Source organism: Macrobrachium nipponense, chromosome 7 (genome assembly GCF_015104395.2).
Source record: "Macrobrachium nipponense isolate FS-2020 chromosome 7, ASM1510439v2, whole genome shotgun sequence".
Lineage (NCBI taxonomy): Eukaryota > Metazoa > Arthropoda > Malacostraca > Decapoda > Palaemonidae > Macrobrachium > Macrobrachium nipponense.
In genome coordinates this window covers 65,598,272-65,618,706 of record NC_061109.1, presented here as the reverse complement: position 1 = coordinate 65,618,706, position 20,435 = coordinate 65,598,272, and the positions used below count along the sequence as shown (strand labels likewise).

The window sequence follows — 20,435 nt, the reverse complement described above, 5'->3', positions numbered from 1 at the left end:
TCAGGAAACAATATATACAGAGACTCAAGGCGATACTCAAGTCAAAACTCAACGCCGGAAATATGATAAAAGCCATAAACACATGGGCAGTGCCAGTAATCAGATACAGCACAGGAATAGTGGAATGGACGAAGGCAGAACTCCCGCAGCATAGATCAGAAAACCAAGAAACATATGATAATACACAAAGCACTACACCCAAGAGCAAATACGGACAGATATACATAACACGAAATGAAGGAGGGTGAGGACTACTAAGTATAGAGGACTGCGTCAACACGAGAACAGAGCACTGGGGCAATATCTGAAAACCAGTGAAGACGAGTGGTTAAAGAGTACATGGAAGAAGGACTAATAAAAGTAGACGAAGACCCAGAAATATACAGAGACAGGAGAATGACAAACAGAACAGAGGACTGGCACAACAAACCAATGCACGGACAATACATGAGACAGACTAAAGAACTAGCCAGCGATGACACATGGCAATGGCTACAGAGAGGAGAGCTAAAGAAGGAAACTGAAGAAGGAATGAACAGCGGCACAAGATCAGGCCCTAAGAAAACAGATATTTTCAAGAACGATAGACTGAAATAACATCTCTCCCATATGTAGGAAGTGCAATACGAAAAATGAAACCATAAACCACATAGCAAGCGAATGCCCGGTACTTTGCACAGAACCAGTACAAAAAGTAGGCATGATTCAGTGGCAAAGCCCTCCCACTGGAACCTGTGCAAGAAACATCAGCTACCTTGCAGTAATAAGAGGTACGAGCACCAACCTGAAGTTTTGTGATAGAAACGATCAGACAAAGATCCTCTGGGACTATATTATCAGAACAGATAAGGTGATACGTGCAAATAGACCAGACGTGACGTTGATTGACAAAGTCAAGAAGAAAGTATCACTCATTGATATCGCAATACCATGGGACACCTGAGTTGAAGAGAAAGAGAGGGAAAAAATGGATAAGTATCAAGATCTGAAAATAGAAATAAGAAGGATATGGGATATGCCAGTGGAAATCGTACCCATAATCATAGGAGCACTAGGCACGATCCTAAGATCCCTGAAAGGAATCTAGAAAAACTAGAGGCTGAAGCAGCTCCAGGACTCATGCAGAAGAGTGTGATCCTAGAAACGGCGCACATAGTAAGAAAAGTGATGGACTCCTAAGGAGGCAGGATGCAACCCGGAACCAACACTATAAAATACCACCCACCCGTCGAATTGGAGGACTGTGAAAAAAAATAAAAAAAAAAAAAAAAAAAAAAAAAAAAAAAACAAAATAATAATTAATAGTAGTAGCAGTAGAGTGAAAACCTTCAACTTAACTATCATCTTGACTTGCTAAAAGGTCATTTTACAAACGACCTACTCTATAGAAATATTCTTATGAAAAGGTGGTGATACCTTCATCACCTGACAAAACCTAAATTTCCAGCAGATGCATAAGTAAGGTTTGTACCAAGATCGGATTTCTCAATTTACAGGATTTCAATTCTTTAAAATCATTACTATTCCAGTACTTTAATCACTTATACATCTCTTGGAGGACCATTTACACCGCGATCAATACCTCGCAGTAACAATCCTCTCAGAGACAAGTAGTCACTCTCCCATCAAATTAGGGGTCATTTGATTGACATCTTGGATTGCATCATCAGAAACGACCGTCATGGGCGAAAAAATTTATTTATTTGACGTTGAGGGAAACTGAACAAGAATTGGCGAGTCCTTTCCACCTTAATTCAGAGTTGGAATATAAAATTTAGACTAAAGGCCAAGAGCATTTGAAAGAGGGGATAGTCAAAAGACAAAGCGGTTGCAGCTAGGGGCCGAAGGGTAATGCCTACAGTGCACCGCATGAGGCACACTGGCAACAGTACCTTCTTACCAAAGCTGCTGGTTTTTTCATTTAACATTTTCATTCTATCTTTATGCTGATGAGTAAGAATGCTGAAAGATGTCAATTATGTAAACAGTGGTCTTCCAGGTTATGAGAGAAGATGAAAAATGCACACAAGCAATTATGCAAGCAGTGATCTTTCAGGAAATGAAAGCCAAAGCAATAAATCAGCGTGACCAGGAACCTATAAGTTTGTGTAATCGCAAAATTTCATTTGCATGGGTGGGGAAGAAATTAATAATAAGCAGTCATTTAAGATAATACCAATGAAGGAATGGTCATCTGGAATCATTCTTTCTCAAATGATGAATAAAAATACTTCATATATACATATATATATATATATATATATATATATATATATATATATATATATATATATATATATATATATATATATATATATATATATATATATATATATATATATATATATATATATATATATATATATATATATATATATATGTATATATATATGTATATATATATATATATATATATATATATATATATATATATATATATATATATATAGATATATAATATATATATATATATATATATAGTATACATGGTCTGCTCATTTACCAACTTGTCTATGAACGGCAGATGTCAGTTTGGAGTTTCAATGGTAGACAAAAAAGATCGTTAAAAAAAAAACTACTTCCTAAGAATAACTTCAAAAGTTATATCTTTTAATTTCTCTTCATAAGTGATTTAGTATACCTGTTATTTAGAGCGTAAAAACATATGCACGAATATGATGCAATCAACACTAAAAACATCTCGTGTCTTTCCAGATGGTTATATGGAAAAGGAGGACTATGGATGACAATTTAGCACCAGGATAGAACGCTTATTATAACATAGGAGAGTGTCATCCGAAAAATTATGGCATCATTCTCGAGTTATCTCGGACATCGCGTAAGTATTCGCGACATCGTTATTTTTATAAGCTTTTATTTATCTTGCTTTTGTGTAATTATGTTTGTTTGTCTTGGTCAAATCTTGCAACTCAATTTTCGACCTGTTCCCTTCGTCCGATGGACTTGAAATTTTCCATGCTTACTCAGTCCTTGGGTCAATACAACCTTACATGATAATTAGGTCAGCAGTGACCTCTAGTGACCATACAGTGATCTTTGTCCCAGTATCTGAGGATTTGTATGAGACTATGTGTGTGTGCGAGCGCGAGCGTATATATATATATATATATATATATATATATATATATATTATATATATATATATATATATATATATATATATATATATATATATATATATATATATATATATATATATATATCATATATATACATAATATATACCCATATATATATATTATATATATATACATATATATACATATATATATATATATATATATATATATATATACGCTCGCGCTCATATATATATACCACCACACACACACACACCACACACACACACACACACACATATATATATATATATGAATAATCACGGTGATGTGATAATTATTCATAACAAGGCTACGTGGGTCAAACGTTCGAATTGGCTAACATGGTAGAGGGGTTTCATATCGATTCTAGTTACGAAAACACCGAGTTTGACGTGATTTGTAAGGTCAGAATCGATATAAACTTTATCCTCTCTGTTGGCCGACTTCATAACGTCACTGTCCGTCCTGATTTCGTTCCTGTCCACTGGATGTTGGTTCGATCCTATGAGGGGACGAAATTATTATCAACTAAAAATTCCCCTTTGTTACATCTATAAATATATCAATTCCGAAGGTAGAGCGAATTAGATATTAAAGGACATTTGTAGTTCCAATGACATATGAATCACGGTGATGTGATAATTATTCATAATATAATCTATCTATCTATCTATCTATATATATATATATATATATATATATATATATATATATATATATATATATATTGCCTTGTTATATATTAATTTAACACTTGCGTCGTTTATTCGATTTTCTAATAAAGACTCCCCTAACCTCACGCAAGGAGATAAAGACCAATCCTGTCAAAAGACTGAAAAACCGAGGGTTTCTGAGAGTGAATAAAGGGGCAAAAACCTCCCCCCCCGCCCCTTTTTTTTTTAATTACACTGATGTCACGGCTATTGAGCCAGAAAGCAGGACAAACTCCTTCCGTTGGGCAGGAATGAAATTCTAACGTTGTACAGGTGAAAGGAGATTAAAAACCAGGCCTTATACTAATTAAAAAGCCACCTGTTTTTCTTTATTTTTTCAAGAGGTACGGACTGTTACGAATTGCCTTACCACAACAAGGAATAATAATAAGATTTAACTGTCAGAACGAGAGGGTGTGAGATCTGATGAGAATAATAAGGATGGTGATCCATTTTCTTGCTTAAAGTATACAGCGTCTGATGCCCCATCCTACACTCAACTGAGAAAAACCTTTGCTAAACGTAAAGCCCTTCCTTGTTTTGCATTTAAATCACCGAACAACCCCCCCACCAAAATAAATAAATAAATAAATAAATAAATAAATATCCCTGACAAAAATAAATGCTACGATAAACTCGCTGTTATATTCAAGTAATTTCATTGACTAGAGGTAGAGGCATTTCTCGAAAGATTATGCATCAAATATTCCCGGAAAATGGAACCCCCCACCCCATCCCCACCCAGAAAGCTATCGACTGGTGAAATGATAAAAATAAATAGTCGAATTGCATGTTGAGAGCTCCTTCGTCCGCTCGTTCTTTCTTTCCTTTTCGCAAGAGCCATAAGGTGAAAAGGCGACTATTATTGGTAACACCCAGACTCCATTAGGTAACATGGTCATACTCGAGTTCTATACCTTTTATTCTTTTATATTGCTGATTTTCATGACTTCTGGCGCCTTCTGGCTGCTTCTCTTCTGAAATTCGTAGACCTCTACAGTAACTGTGACTGTAAGGAAGTAGTGTAACAGATTTAGGTTTGGGCTATTTCATTTTTATTTGCAAATGGAGTGATTGTGACGGTACGAAAATAATAATAATAATAATAATAATAATAATAATAATAATAATAATAATAATAATAATAATACTATTTAATTGTGACAGTATGAAGACTGCTATAATAATAATAATAATAATAATAATAATAATAATAATAATAATAATAATAATAATAATAATAATAATAATAATGTGGTGCCGTGGCAGAGTGGGTTAGGTCGTCAATGGACTGGTTAAGTTAAGTTAAGCAACATTGGGGCTGGTCAGTCATTGGATGGGTGACCGCTCTCCTCGGCGTTGATTCCTTGGGAAAGGATCTTTACCAATAATTTCCTCTGATGGGGTAGGGTCCAGCTATGGGTTTAAATAGCAAAAAGTCAGCAATGATGGAAAGAAATGAAGGAATAAACGACAACGACGTAAATGGAACCTCTGGCAACAGAGGAGCTTCGTCCGGCAACCAGGTATTCAACCCAAATGAAGGGGAAGACGGCGGTCAGGTACTTGGAGGTCGTCATCCAGCAACTGACCACCACAACAACAGTATTCAACAGCCTGAGATTGGAGCTACAGAAGCAAAGAGGAAGAAATGGACAAGAGAGGAAAATAAGGAAATATGGAGATGCTACATCAGAAGCAACCCGACGGAGAGAGGATATAGAAGAAGGTTGGTCAACATCTGGAATGAGAGGAATAACACCCCCCAAACAGGGCAGAGGTTGGCAGACCAAGTAAGGAACATAAAGAAAAAGAACTGCTCTCCCCAACAGAAAGAGAAGAACTGGAAAGGGAACTGTCATACGACAACAAATTACACGAAGACGAACTGAAGACGATGCCACATAAGACGACAAGGATGATGAGGTATCAAACAACGACACACGAAGAAACACCGATGAAGTAACAGAGAGGACGGAATGGGTAGAAAAGATTAGACAATGGATGGAGCCAGATACAGAGAGAACAAAGATCCCCTCCATGAAAGCCTACAATACCAAGAAATTAAGGGAGAAAACAAGTGGGGTTAATGAAATAATGGGCATAATACACCACCAGTATCACAGAAACAAATAACTTGGCATATGCAGGAGCAAGATTAGTAGCAGAACTGACGGGGATTCGAACACCAACACCAACCAGCACAACCAACTCAACAGAAACCAAAACAGCAACCTCCTTGGAAAAGGCACCTGGAAAAGCAAATCATGGTGATGAGATCTGTCTTGAGTAAACTGAAAGAGATGGCAAAAAAAAAGGCTAAGAAGCAAGAAAACAATGGAGGAACTCAACGTGAAATACAAAGTACAAGAGAGGTGACTAAATAACACAAGAGAAGATGTAAAACAGAGGCTTAAGGCCAAAGCACATAAGATCCAACGGTACATGAATAGGAATAAGGGATACCAACAGACAAACAATTCGGAACCAACCAGAAAAGACTATACAGCCAACTAAGAGGGGAAGACAAACCACCCAGAAATTCCTGAAGCCGAACCAAGTAAGAGACTCTGGGAAAACATATGGAGCAATCCGGTATCACACAACAAACATGCAAACACGGCTCCAGGAAGTCAAGGAAGAAGAAACAAGGAGAATAAAACAAAGATTCACAGAGATCACGACAGACACAGTCAGACACCAACTAAAGAAAATGGCAAACTGGAAAGCCCCAGGTCCCGATGAAGTCCATAGGATACTGGCTCAAAAACCTTCAAGGCCCTACACCCAACGAATAGCAGAACAACTCCAGCATTGTATCTCAAATCACCATGCAACCCAAATGGATGACCACAGGAAGAACATCCTTAGTAAAAAAAGACAAGAGTAAGGGAAATATAGCCAGTAACTACAGGCCTATCACCTGCCTACCAAAAATGTGGAAGTTACTAACAGGTATCATCAGTGAAAGGCTATACAACTACCTAGAGGAGACAAACCCAACCATCCCCCACCAACAGAAAGGCTGCAAAGAAGGAAGCGTTGGGGCACAAAAGACCAGCTCCTAATAGACAAAATGGTAATGAAGAACAGTAGGAGAAGGAAAACCAACCTAAGCATGGCATGGATAGACTATAAGAAAAAGCCTTCGACATGATACCACACACATGGCTAATAGAATGCCTGAAAATATATGGGGCAGAGGAAAACACCATCAGCTTCCTCAAAAATACAATGCGCAACTGGAATACAATACTTACAAGCTCTGGAATAAGACTAGCAGAGGTTAATATCAGGAGAGGGATCTTCCAGGGCGACTCACTGTCCCCACTACTCTTCGTAGTAGCCATGATTCCCATGGACAAAAGTACTACAGATGATGGATGCCAGGTACCAACTCAAGAAAAGAGGCAACAGAATCAACCATCTGATGTTTCATGGACGACATCAAGCTGTATGGTAAGAGCATCAAGGAAAGATACCCTATCCAGACTGTAAGGATTGTATCTGGGGACATCAGGATGGAGTTTGGAATAGAAAAATGCGCCTTAGTCAACATACAAAAAGGCAAAGTAACGAGAACTGAAGGATAAAGCTACCAGATGGGAGCAATATCAAACACATAGAGAGAACAGGATACAAATACCATAAACACATGGGCAGTGCCAGTAATCAGATACAGCGCAGGAATAGTGGAATGGACGAAGGCAGAAACTCCGCAGCATTGATCAGAAAAACCAAAGAAACATATGATAATACACAAAGCACTACAACCAATACAAATACGGACAGACTATACATAATACGAAAGGAAGGAGGGAGAGGACTACTAAGTATGGAGGACTGCGTCAACATCGAGAACAGAGCACTGGGGCAATATCTGAAAACCAGTGAAGACGAGTGCATGGGAACAAGGACTAATAACGTAGACGACAAGACCCAGAAATATACAGACAGGAGAATGACAGACAGAACAGAGGACTGCCACAACAAACCAATGCACGGACAATACATGAGACAGACTAAAGAACTAGCCAGCGATGACACATGGCAATGGCTACAGAGGGGAGAGCTAAAGAAGGAAACTGAAGGAATGATAACATCGGCACAAGACCAGGCCCTAAGAAACAGATATTTTCAAAAGAACGATACATGGAAATAACATCTCTCCCATATGTAGGAAGTGCAATACGAAAAATGAAACCATAAACCACATAGCAAGCGAATTGCCCGACACTTGCACAGAACCAGTACAAAAAGAGCCATGATTCAGTGGCAAAAGCCCTCCACTGGAGCCTGTGCAAGAAACATCAGCTACCTTGCAGTAATAAGTGGTACGAGCACCAACCTGAGGGAGTGATAGAAAACGATCAGGCAAATATCCTCTGGGACTATGGTATCAGAACGGATAGGGTGATACATGCAAACAGACCAGACGTGACGTTGATTGAAAAAGTCAAGAAGAAAGTATCACTCATTGATATCGCAATACCATGGGACACCAGAGTTGAAGAGAAAGAAAGGGAAAAAATGGATAAGTATCAAGATCTGAAAATAGAAATAAGAAGGATATGGGATATGCCAGTGGAAATCGTACCCATAATCATAGGAGCACTAGGCACGATCCCAAGATCCCTGAAAAGGAATCTAGAAAAACTAGACGCTGAAGTAGCTCCAGGACTCATGCAGAAAAGTGTGCTCCTAGAAACGGCGCACGTAGTAAGAAAAATGATGGACTCCTAAGGAGGCAGGATGCAAACTGGAACCCCACACTATAAATACCACCCAGCCGAATTGGAGGACTCTGATAGAGCAAGAAAAATAAATAATAATGATAATTACCGCTTCATTTCTAATTGCATATGAATACAGATCAACATCACAAACAAAATGAGATGCAGCCACGACATTGGTCCACAATACCTCTTAATCTATGAAGGAAAGAACTTTATAAAAAATAACGAATTAGTAGTTAGTAAACATCTAAACAGCTGCGTTCTATATAATACAAAAAGTCACACATGCAGAGAAATATATGCTTCATCTGTATTAAACCTTTTTATGACAAAATTATTCCCTAAAAGATCCCAACATTACATTCACATCAGTAGTCAGAGAAGGATATTTTGCCTTCTGTTTCAATAGTCTGAGCCGGTATTTTAGTCAACATGGATTTATTCATCACTTATTTTCTGCTACTTTTTTTTCAGATTTATTTTTATATTTACTTCCTCCAATACTTCCTTGCGTATAGTTCTCTAAATCCGTGTTTTTTATTTCTGTCAAAAGGCGAATTGATAGTATAATTTTAAAAGTGCCTTAATCAAAAGAGGAGCCATTGTCTCCCTATTCCTGTTTTTCTATTTGGGTATATTGCTTTTTTTGGTTTTATTCATTTATTCATTTTTAATACGTCCTAAATTGCAATCGAGAGGAAAGATGATTTTCCAGTATCTTTCCTAGGAAGGATTTTAGAGAATGATGAACGAAGTTGAATGAAAACATTTTCTGAGGTTTTAGCCAGAAGTTGCTCTCTTTGTTTAGACTGTTAACAAAATAAAATGTAGAGCTATAGTCCTTGTTATAAGGGAAAAATAATTAATTATCCCCTCTTAACAAAACAAAATCTATACCTAAAAGTTGTGTAATAAGGAAATAAAATTAAAACCTTGCAGCGCCACTTGAAGTAGATTAGCTAAATCCTTCGTAACAGAAAATATAACTACTCATTTAACCCTTAAACGCCGAAGCGGTAAAAAAAAAATTGTCTCCCGTGTGCCGGAGGTGTTTCAGGGTGAGCGCGGAAGCGGAAAAAATATTTTTTTCAAAAAATTTTTTTTTTAAAAAAAAACACACAGCGCTCAGTTTTTTTTTCATTGGCTGAAGGTTAGTATGCAACCATCACAAATGAAAAAAAATATCATTATCAATATATAAATAATACGATATATGATAGCGCAAAAACGAAATTTCATATATAATTGTATTCAAATCACGCTGTGCGCAATTGCAATCATTTTGGTATACAACATATTGTAAAACGATAAAAGCAACACAGAGAAAATATTATCACAAAATGATGCATGAATTCGTAATGCGCAGACGTAAAAAAATATATTTTTTTTAAATTCACCATAAATCTAAATATTGTTATAGAGACTTCGAATTTGTTTCAAGATGAAGGTAAATGATGGAATATTACGATACTGTAAGAGTTTAGCTTACAATTGCAGTTTTCAACCATTTCGAACGATTAAATTTGACCAAATGTCGAAATTATTTTATAAAATTTTATTTTTAATGAAATTTTTTCGGAAATTAAGGAAAGCTACAACCTTCAAATATTTTTCCTTTTATTTCTACATGAAATTGCGCACATTTTCGTATATAAAACTATGAATGCCTAATATGAAACGGAGCAAATTTTTTTCGAAAATGCGATGTACGCATTTCGGAGATTTATGGCGGAGGAAGGAAAGATTTTTTCATAATTTACCATGAATCGAAATATTGTGCTAGAGACTTCCAATGTGCAAAATGAAGGTAAATGATTGAATATTACTAAAATATAAGAGTTTTAGCTTACAATTGCGTTTTTTTTTCGACCATTTCGGTAGAGTCAAAGTTGACTGAACGTGGTTTTTTTATCTATTTATCGTGATTTATATGCAAATATTTCAAAAATGAGAAAAGCTACAACCTTCAATTATTTTTCGTTGTTTTCTACATTAAATTGCGCACATTTTCATATACAAAACTTTATTTAACGGCTAATTTAAAATGGTGCAAACATTACCACAATCGCACGTATGATTTTTTCGGAAGAGTTAAGAGCCGCGCGGACGTAAGGAAAATGTTATTTTTTTCATAAATTCACCATAAATCGAAATATTGTGCTAGAGACTTACAATTTGTTACAAAATGAAGGCAAATGATTGAATATTACTAAAATATAAGAGTTTTAGCTTACAATTGCGTTTTTCGATCCATTTCGGTAGAGTAAAAATTGACCAAAGGTTGAAAATTTGTCACTTATCAATATTTATATGAAAATATTTTCAAAACTGATAAAAGCTACAACCATGGGTTGTTTTTAGTTGTATTGTTCATGAAATTGCGCACATTTCCATATATAAAACTTTATGTAACAGCTAATTTTAAAATGGTGCAAACATTACCACAATCGCATGTATGATTTTTTTCGTACGTAAGGAAAAAGTTTTTTCATAAATTCACCTATAAATCGAAATATTGTGCTAGAGACTTCCAATTTGTTGCAAAATTAAGTTAAATAGTTGAATATTACTAAAATATGAGCATTTTAGCTTACAATTGCGTTTTTCGACCATTTCGGTAGAGTCAAATTTGACCAAAGGTTGAAATTTTGGTACTTATCGTTATTTATATGGAAATATTTCAAAACTGATAAAAGCTACAATCATGAGTATTTTTTTATTGTATTCTAAATGAAATTGCGCACATTTTCATATATAATACTTCATGTAATGGATAATTTAAAACGGTGCAAAAATTATGTCAAAGTGACAAAATAATTTTTGAGATGTATCACTGATACTTTTTAGTGCGATAAGAAAGAAATTCGCGCTTGCGCGCCTGCGTAACGATTGTAAAACAAAACAACGCCTTGATCCGTGAACTCCCAGCATCCCCAAGGCGCGTGATTCAAAAGTTTTTTGGCTGGTAGGCCTATAAGTATTTTTTCCGCGAATTTTTAAAAAACTTTTTTCAGTCGACGTATGGTACGTCCATTCGGCATACGGGAGACATTTTGACTCGACGTTTAATACGTCCATTCAGCGTTTAAGGGGTTAAAGGGCTGGATGTTCGAGAGGCATTTCAGAACAAAGGGAATCATTAGCAGTTGCAAAAGTAAGATTTCCCCCTAATAGAAACTCGTGTTTTTAATCGAGAGGCGTTATGGAAACAGGCTCTGATAAATGTCGAAAAAGGGAAGTGTCTCGTTTGGGTGATACGAAGCTTCCATTCAAAGCTGGTCGAGATTAAAACCAAAATTGTCTCATCAGTGCCCTGTATCTGCGATAAGGAATTGAAACAGAGGAAGTAGAACTGTGAAAGGGGAAAATGAAAGAGGTCTCGGCTGACTGGAAGCTAGAATTTCAAGTGAATGGCAACTGTAGGCTTTTTTCACATGATCAGGATTCATCTTTGGAATATAATAATAATAATAATAATAATAATAATAATAATAATAATAATAATAATAATAATAATATGCTGGAAGTAACCCTCTTTTAAACATGTTTTTATTAAAAGTTATTGTTGCCTCGGCTGCATTATTTATACAGGTTCTTCTCTATTTTTCTAATTATTGCTTTCTCATTGTTGCTTAAACTGATGAGCAACGCACTGAAGGTTGACATATCTCAATTAGGTCAAACGATTGGATTTTCATTGGTAAAAAATTCCAGTGGGGGTAGTCAAATTTTCGAATATATCCCCTAGAGTTTATTGCAGATTGAAATTGATGTTAAATTCTATTTCTTTTCTATTCTTTTCGATTCTTTCCGGACTTTTCGTCTGAATAAACCTCAGACAACCTCTTGGGCGGAGGTGGGTGAAGGACTGAGGTGAGAGGGTGAGTCCAGCTTCATATATTATGGTGGTGCAGCGGGGTGGGCGGTCGTGCCGCTGCCTTTTCATTGGCTAGTGCATGGGGAGCCGCTTTTTCATTTGCTGCCTGGCTGCGGGCTCAAGCCAGCTCCCGAGCGCATGCTCAACAGGCGCGCCGATCTTCTCAGCTGCATATCACCATGCCGGGCTTCATTTTGATTGGTTAAAGGCCGTGTGACGTCACTGCTGGTATTATTCATGGTATTAATGTCGTCTTCGGTGGTATTTTCCTCTTGAATTGGGGCATTTTCGGGCGGCGATATGGTGATGTTTGCCGTTACTGAGGTTCCTTCGCATGCAGGTCGGGAGCAAAAAGGCTTCCTGTATCATATTCATGGAGAGCTTTTGCTCCTGGATGAGTAACGCCTCCTGGAGGCGCAGACGGCGAGGGTCGGGTGCTCTCCCTATTATCCTGGTGTTACGGATAATACGGTTCCCTCTGCCCTGATTATGACGACCCCGATGTAGACCAACCGAATGAGACCCAACCCACCGATAGTGACAACCTTCCCGATGCAGAATTAGCCGCCAACGATGAATATGATGCCTGCCTTACACGCCTCCGAGATGAAGATATGGAAAAACGCATAAAGGGCGTCATGTGAAAGCTGATCTCTCTCAACGGTGGCAAGCTGCGAGTCCCACAGTGCACTCAGGACTACACCAATCTTACTGACTTCCAACCTTCTCCCGACCAAGACGCTCTGCTTTGACTAGGGCTTAACTGTCACTTCATGTCTAAGCCTAAGCAACATGAGAAAAGACTTGAGATCGAACTCTTGCTTGACTCCATCCAACAGCTCGAGACCCGGGATTTTGTCCAAACAACAGACGCCCTTCAGCCCCTCCTGCTCGCTGAAGCCCTCATGGAGAGGGGGCTACACACCAGTGGCATCTTCACCCGAGAGATGAGAGAAGCAGCTAAGGAGTTGAAGGCCAAGGAAGACATTACTGTGCAACGGGCAGATAACACAGCCGCCTTCGTCTTAATAAAAACGGAGAAATACCATGAGAAACTCGATGCTATCCTGTCTGACTCCTCAAAGTTTGAACGTCTCACACAGAACCTCACGGAAGACATCAAGAGGGATGCCAACCGTGTCATCCAGTACACCAACAAGTATCGCAACCAACGAGTCCACCTTCCGCCCATCCAAGGGGACTTCAGCCTTGGTTACCTCTATGGGAACGTGAAAACCCATGAGGAGGGCAACCCTCTCCACCCGATTGTCAGCCAGATGCCCGCCCCGACTTACGCATTTGCCAAGCGCCTCAATAAAATTTTGACTCCCTACGTCCCAAGTCGCTATAGCCTGAGTTCATCGGTGGAGTTCCTTGAAGAAATTAGCGATTCCCCCGGCACTGGCATCATAGCATCCCTTGACGTAGAATCCCTATTTACCAACGTTCCCGTTGATGAGACCATTGACATCATCATGGATCGAGTCTACCGAGACCCGTCGACGGCCCCACTCAATATCCCAGAAGCCTCTTTGCGCACCTTGCTGGACATCTGTACGAAGAGGGCCCCCTTCTCCACCCACCGAAGACAGATGTTCCATCAGAAAGATGGCGCTGCCATGGGCTCTCCTCTGGGAGTCCTTTTTGCCAACTTCTATATGGGCAACGTAGAAGAGAGGGTTTCGCCCAGAGCCAGCACCCCCGCAAATACGCCCGTTACATAGACGATATCTTCATGCAAGTCGACACCAAGGATGAGGTAGAAGCCCTACGTCACCGATTCCAGCAATGCAACGTGCTAAACTATACAGCTGAGTTTAGCACCAATGATCGGCTCCCCTTCCTCGACGTTCTTGTAACGAAGACAGAAGACGGTCTCCGCACTTCTGTCTACACGAAGTAAACAAATTTAGGAATGTGCCTCAACAAGGATAGCGAGTGTTCTGACAGGTTTAAGAGCACTACCGTCAGGGCCTTTGTGAAAAGGGCCCTCTCCCATTGTTCTACCTGGCAGGACACACACCTCGAGCTTGATAGAGCTTCACAGATGCTCGTGAATAACGGATATTCTAGTAAGACACCAACTGAGAAGTGCGCACTGCCCTCGAAAGATGGTACTCAAATGAGGAAGAAGACCCACGACCTCGCCTCACCAAGAACATCAAGGCCTTCGTGCACTCTCAATACCGCGAGGAGGAAAAGGCGATGAAGAAGATCATTAAGGAGAACATCCTCCCCATTGAAGAAAGCAAGATGGTGGACCTTATAATATACTACAAAAACCGGAAAACAAGAGACCTTATCATGAAAAATAACCCCTCACCGCCATCAGGAGACCCCCTCAAGCAGACGAATGTAGTATACCAATACATATGCCCCAACCGAGGATGTCCTGGGAAGTACATTGGAATGACTACCATGCGTCTTGCGAAGAGAATCTCCTGTCACGCTCAAGAAGGAGCTACCAAGAATCATGCCCTCACCGCCCACCGAGACACAATCTCCAGCGACTGTATTATCCGTAACACCAGGATAATAGGGAGAGCACCCGACCCTTGCCGTCTGGGCCTCCTGGAGGCGTTACTCATCCAGGAACTAAAGCCCTCCATGAATACGACACAGGAGGCCTTTTTGCTCCTGACCTGCATGCGAAGGAACACTCCAGTAACGGCAAACATCACCATATCCACGCCCGAAAACTTCCCAATTCAAGAGGAAAATACCACCGAAGACGACATTAATACCATGAATAATGAAAAAGCGGCTCCCCATGCACTAGCCAATGAAAAGGCAGCGGCACGATGCCCCCCACTGCACCACCATAATATAAGCAGCTGGGCTCACCCTCTCACTTCAGTCCTTCACCCACCTGAGAAGATCAGCGCGTGTTACGAACCGAGAGAGGTCCGCTTCAGGTTCGTTATAATGATAAACAAAAGGAATTCAACACCACCAGTTAAAACTGGGGATACGAATATAGAAAGAAACACTAACACAACAAAGGCTTATTTACAAGCTTACTAACAAAGATAAATGCAGAATGGTGTCTCCTATTTACATAAAAAAGGTAAAATCTTACACTGCATGAACTGGGGGAACAGTGAGGTAATGAAAGTACTTGCCGACCAGTTTTGCAACTCGAAGCGATGGCTTCACAAAAGGAGAACTCTAATTGTAGACGCCTTCTTGCCTCCGTATTGCAGAAAATAGTGTCTACTCTTGATACTTGAAGGGCAGGAACTCCCCAAAACCTCTAGCAGAACGTTTCTTCTCTGAAGTCTTGTTCAACGTCGAAATAACTCAGTCGTCCACTCCTGAAGACGACTTGACCAGAATTCGACTAATTCACGGGCGCTTTTTTCTCTCTGATCCTTCGTCGGTTCCTTCTTCTCTTTTCACGCTCTGATGATCTCTGATCTCTGCTGCTGAGTCCTCACTGATAATCTGATCTGTGGCTCTTACTGATGATCTGCTTCTTCCTACTTCGTCAGTTGTATTTATAAGGCAATATGGGGGCGTGGCCTACGGGGAAGGCAGAGCACGAACATCACAGGCTCCCGAGATTACTAGTATTTCTTAGAAGGATGTGGACGACGTATTGCATCAGAAATCGCGGCGTTTCTCACGTCATGTCGGCGCCTGTCAAGGTCCACAAAACTCCTGCCGATTCTAAAACAATCATGAGAACAGGCACCTCCGACACTTGCGCGAATGTCTTCCTGCTGCAGAACTTCTCGAAGATGCGTTTTCCTTTCCTTTTACTCGTAATTCTTTGCTATGAAGCAATTATCATTACAAGTCCCCCCAAAAAAGAGAAAAAAAATGAAATCAACTGATTTTATTTTTTTCTAAAGAGAAACAAGAATTAAACAGCAGGGGAACAATTCTGCATAAAGCTTTAATACTTCCCCATTCACTCAACCACTCGTACCAAAATAGAAAACGGTCATTAGGCTACTCATTCTGAAAAGTCTAGAGAGGCTGTATTTGCTATCACATTATCCTTTCCTCTTACTTTTTCCGTTTTCTGAACTCTGATTAAAACTTTGAAATGCTAAAACACCTCTTGCGTTTTCTCAAAACTAATTTCTCTCAGCAACACCGTTACATGGGTGGAGGCCACGGCCCAGGGCGTTCTTTATAATTCTGAAGGAAGTTTACATTAATTGACTTTGCTCTACTCTTACCCATATTAATTACATAATGTACATTTCTCCTCTCCTCTAACACTGAAAAAGGACCTTTGAGCTTATAAGGTAAAGCGGAACCTTCTTTCTGGACTAGTACTAAAACTTTATCTCTTCCACACAAACTTCTCTTTTTTGCTCTAAGATCATGTTTCCCTTTAGTTTCCCCTTGACTTCCGTTCTCCTCCGCTAGTTTGCCAAACATCTCTTAAATTGTTTTTATAATACTCTAGATTAGTTGTGCAATCTTCTCTACCCTTACTTCTAGGCAAAGGTCCGACCATATTGATAAATACATTCTCAAAAGATTCGCCTACTGAAGGAATATTACGCAACGGAACTCTGGAAATTACTTGATTCGGTTTCCCGGCAATTTGGCATTCATAACAGCTTAAAACATATCTCTTTACGTCAATCTTCATTTTAGGCCAAAAGTATGCCCTACTATTGCACTTGAAAGTTTTATTTACTCCTAAATGTCCTTGCTCATCATGTGCTACCTTCAAAATTAGCTCACAAAGCTTTCTAGGAACCACTAATTGTTCAGTGATTTCCCCTTTACTACCAGACTTAGGACGAACATAACGACACAAACCTTTGTCCTTTAAACAAAAAGTTTCCTTACACACATCATCGAGATCATCATCCAGCTCACACTCAAAAATTCGGGTTAGTGTCTCATCCTCTCTCTGCAACTTGACTAGCTCATCCTTATCCAAAACGTTAGGACCTAATTCATCACCGTAACTAATACTAGATACCGGTACATTTACTACGTTACTTTCGACAGCTATGCCTTCCCCTTGGCCATCACTGTCAACAATAGAGTTAGGTTTCTCAGCCACACTCATGCCAAGATCGACCTCGCCACCTCTATCACATTCGTTTGAGTCCACGAACTCACTCACGTTCGAATCCACGAACTCACTCACGTTCGAATCCACAAACTCACTCTCGTTCGAATCCACGAACTCACTCTCGTTCGAATCCACGAACAAATTATGACCGTAGTGCATGTCTGCATCTAATCCCGACCTAGTTACTACTATTTCAGGCACTGGAATATCCCTCACAACAGGATTCACATTCTTGGATAAAGCTAAGTCATTACCGACAATAATGTCAATGCCATCCACGGGCAAACTATCAACAACTGCAAGTTTCACTTCTCCTGACACTACCTGAGTTTCTAAATTCAACTTCAACAAAGGACAAAGAACACAAGTGTTAGGAAATCCACCTAACACGACTTTTTCTTCCTTGTTGATTTCCGCCCTGTTTGGCACACTCTCCCTCCTAATCAGTGAGACAGCAGCTCCTGTGTCTCAAAGCAAGACTACTCTCGAACACACTCCTCCAAGAGAGGAAACTACGCCTTCTGACAGAAATTCACCAAAAAATTTTCTAGTTTCTCTCATCACATCATTCCTACTTGACAAAAGGTTAACTAGAGACACTGGTTTCTTACCGTCCTTCCTTTCTACTGCACAATTTCTTGCTAAATGCCCTTTCCCATTACATCGGAAACAAGTTAATTCTAAGCCACTAGATGCCATTTTACTCTTACAAACCTTATACGTATGACCAGGTTTTCCGCATGTATAACAGGAATAGTCACTTTTACTCGCATTGCTATTACTAGGACTGAAACCTTTACCACTTTGTACTCTACCAGACGAAGGATCATTTCATTTCTTACTAACACTCAAATTATGAGTTAGACTATATTCGTCTGCTAACCCAGTTGCTCCTGCAAAAGATACTTCTCGCCTATCTTCTATATAAAGCTTAATATCAGGGGATGTGTTATCTTTGATTTTTCTAACAACACTAAGTTCTTCAAACTATCAAAATCATCAACTTTAGCAGAAGTTAAAAATACAGCCTTTCTAACTTCTTACCGTATTCTACATACATAATATTTTCGTCCTTTTCCAAACTTCTAAATTTCTTACGGTACGCCTCTGGTACTAACCTGTACGCGCCAAGAACAGTTTCTTTCACAATATCATAATCATCACATTCCTCCTTAGACATGCAACTATACACAGTAAGTGCCCTACCACTCAAGACTGACTGTAAATATAAAGTCCACATTGCTTTAGGAGAACCTTTCCATTAACTTCTCAAAACACATGAAATATATCGTTACATCTTCCTCATCAAATTATGGTACTAATTTCAGCACTGCACTCATACCTAACCTATCAGCTTCGTTTTCGTTCTCGCCTGTCCAACTGTTACGAGTACTTCCCCTTAACCGAGCAATTTCCAACTCATGCATATGTTCTTTCTCTCTTTCTTCCTGCTGCATTACCAACATTTCTCTCTCTTTGCTGCATTTTCATTACTTCTCTCTCAGCCGCTCTTTCATCTCTCGCATACTTTTCTCTTCTTCTTTTCAACATACTCACGGAGATCATTCCCCTCTAGACCTAGTAGCTTACCCGACTCGATAAACTCTCTCACCATCTCACTCATTCTGGCTCTTTCTATATTCTCCCTGTTTCAAACTGTTATAGTGCTGAATATATTCTAAACAAGGTCGCCACAATGTTACGAACCGAGAGAGGTCTGCTTCAGGTTCGTTATAATGATAAACAAAAGGAATTCAACACCAACAGTTGAAAATGGGGATATGAATATAGAAAGAAACACTAACACAACAAAGGCTTATTTACAAGTTTACTAACAAAGATAAATGCAGAATGGTGTCTCCTATTTACATAAAAAAGGTAAAACCTTACACTGCATGAACTGGGGGAACAGTGAGGTAATGAAAGTACTTGCCGACCAGTTTTGCAACTCGAAGCAATGGCTTCACAAAAGGAGAACTCTAATTGTAGATGCCTTCTTGCCTCCGTATTGCAGAAAATAATGTCTACTCTTGATACTTGAAGGGCAGGAACTCCCCAAAACCTCTAGCAGAACGTTTCTTCTCTGAAGTCTTGTTCAACGTCGAAATAACTCAGTTGTCCACTCCTGAAGACGACTTGACCATAATTCGACCAATTCTCGGGCGCCTTTTTCTCTCTGATCTTCTGTCGGTACCTTCTTCTCTTATCATGCTCTGATGATCTCTGATCTCTGCTGCTGAGTCCTCACTGATAATCTGATCTGTGGCTCTTACTGATGATCTGCTTCTTCCTACTTCGTCAGTCGTATTTATAAGGCAATCTGGGGGCGTGGCCTACGGAGGAGGCAGAGCACAAACGTCACAGGCTCCCGAGATTACTAGAACTTCTTAGAAGGATGTAGACGACCTATTGCATCAGGTATCGTGGCGTTTCTCACGTCATGTCGGCGCCTGTCAAGTTCCACATAACTCCTGCCGATTCTAGAACCATCATGAGAACAGGCACCTCTAACACTTGCGCGAATGCCTTCCTGCTGCAGAACTTCTCGAAGATGCATTTTTCTTTCCTTTAACTCATAATTCTTTGCTATGAAGCAATTACCATTTCAGCGCGCCTGCTGAGCATGTGGTCAGGAGTTGGCTTGAGCCCGCAGCCAGGCAGCCAATGAAAAAGCTCCTCCCCATGCACTAGCCAATGAAAAGGCAGCGGCACGACACCCCCCGCTGCACCACCACAATATAAGCAACTGGACTCACCCTCTCACCTCAGTCCTTCACCCACCTCCGCCCAAGAGGATGTCTGAGGTTTATTTAGACGAAACGTCCGGAAAGAATAAAAAAGAATAGAAAAGAATTAGAATATAACATCAATTCTATCTGCAATAAACTCTACTGGATATACCCGAAAATTTGACTACCCCCACTGGAATTTTTTACCAATAAA

The 20,435-nt window shown here is 39.5% G+C and overlaps 1 protein-coding gene across 1 annotated transcript; it reads left to right on the top strand.

Moving 5' to 3' along the window:
• The first annotated feature begins 13,221 nt into the window (after positions 1–13,221).
• LOC135217617 (uncharacterized) lies at positions 13,222–14,172 on the top strand. Its single transcript, XM_064253580.1, has one exon. It carries the CDS (start codon positions 13,222–13,224, stop codon positions 14,170–14,172), a length of 951 nt encoding a protein of 316 aa, XP_064109650.1.
• The last annotated feature ends 6,263 nt before the right edge of the window (positions 14,173–20,435 follow it).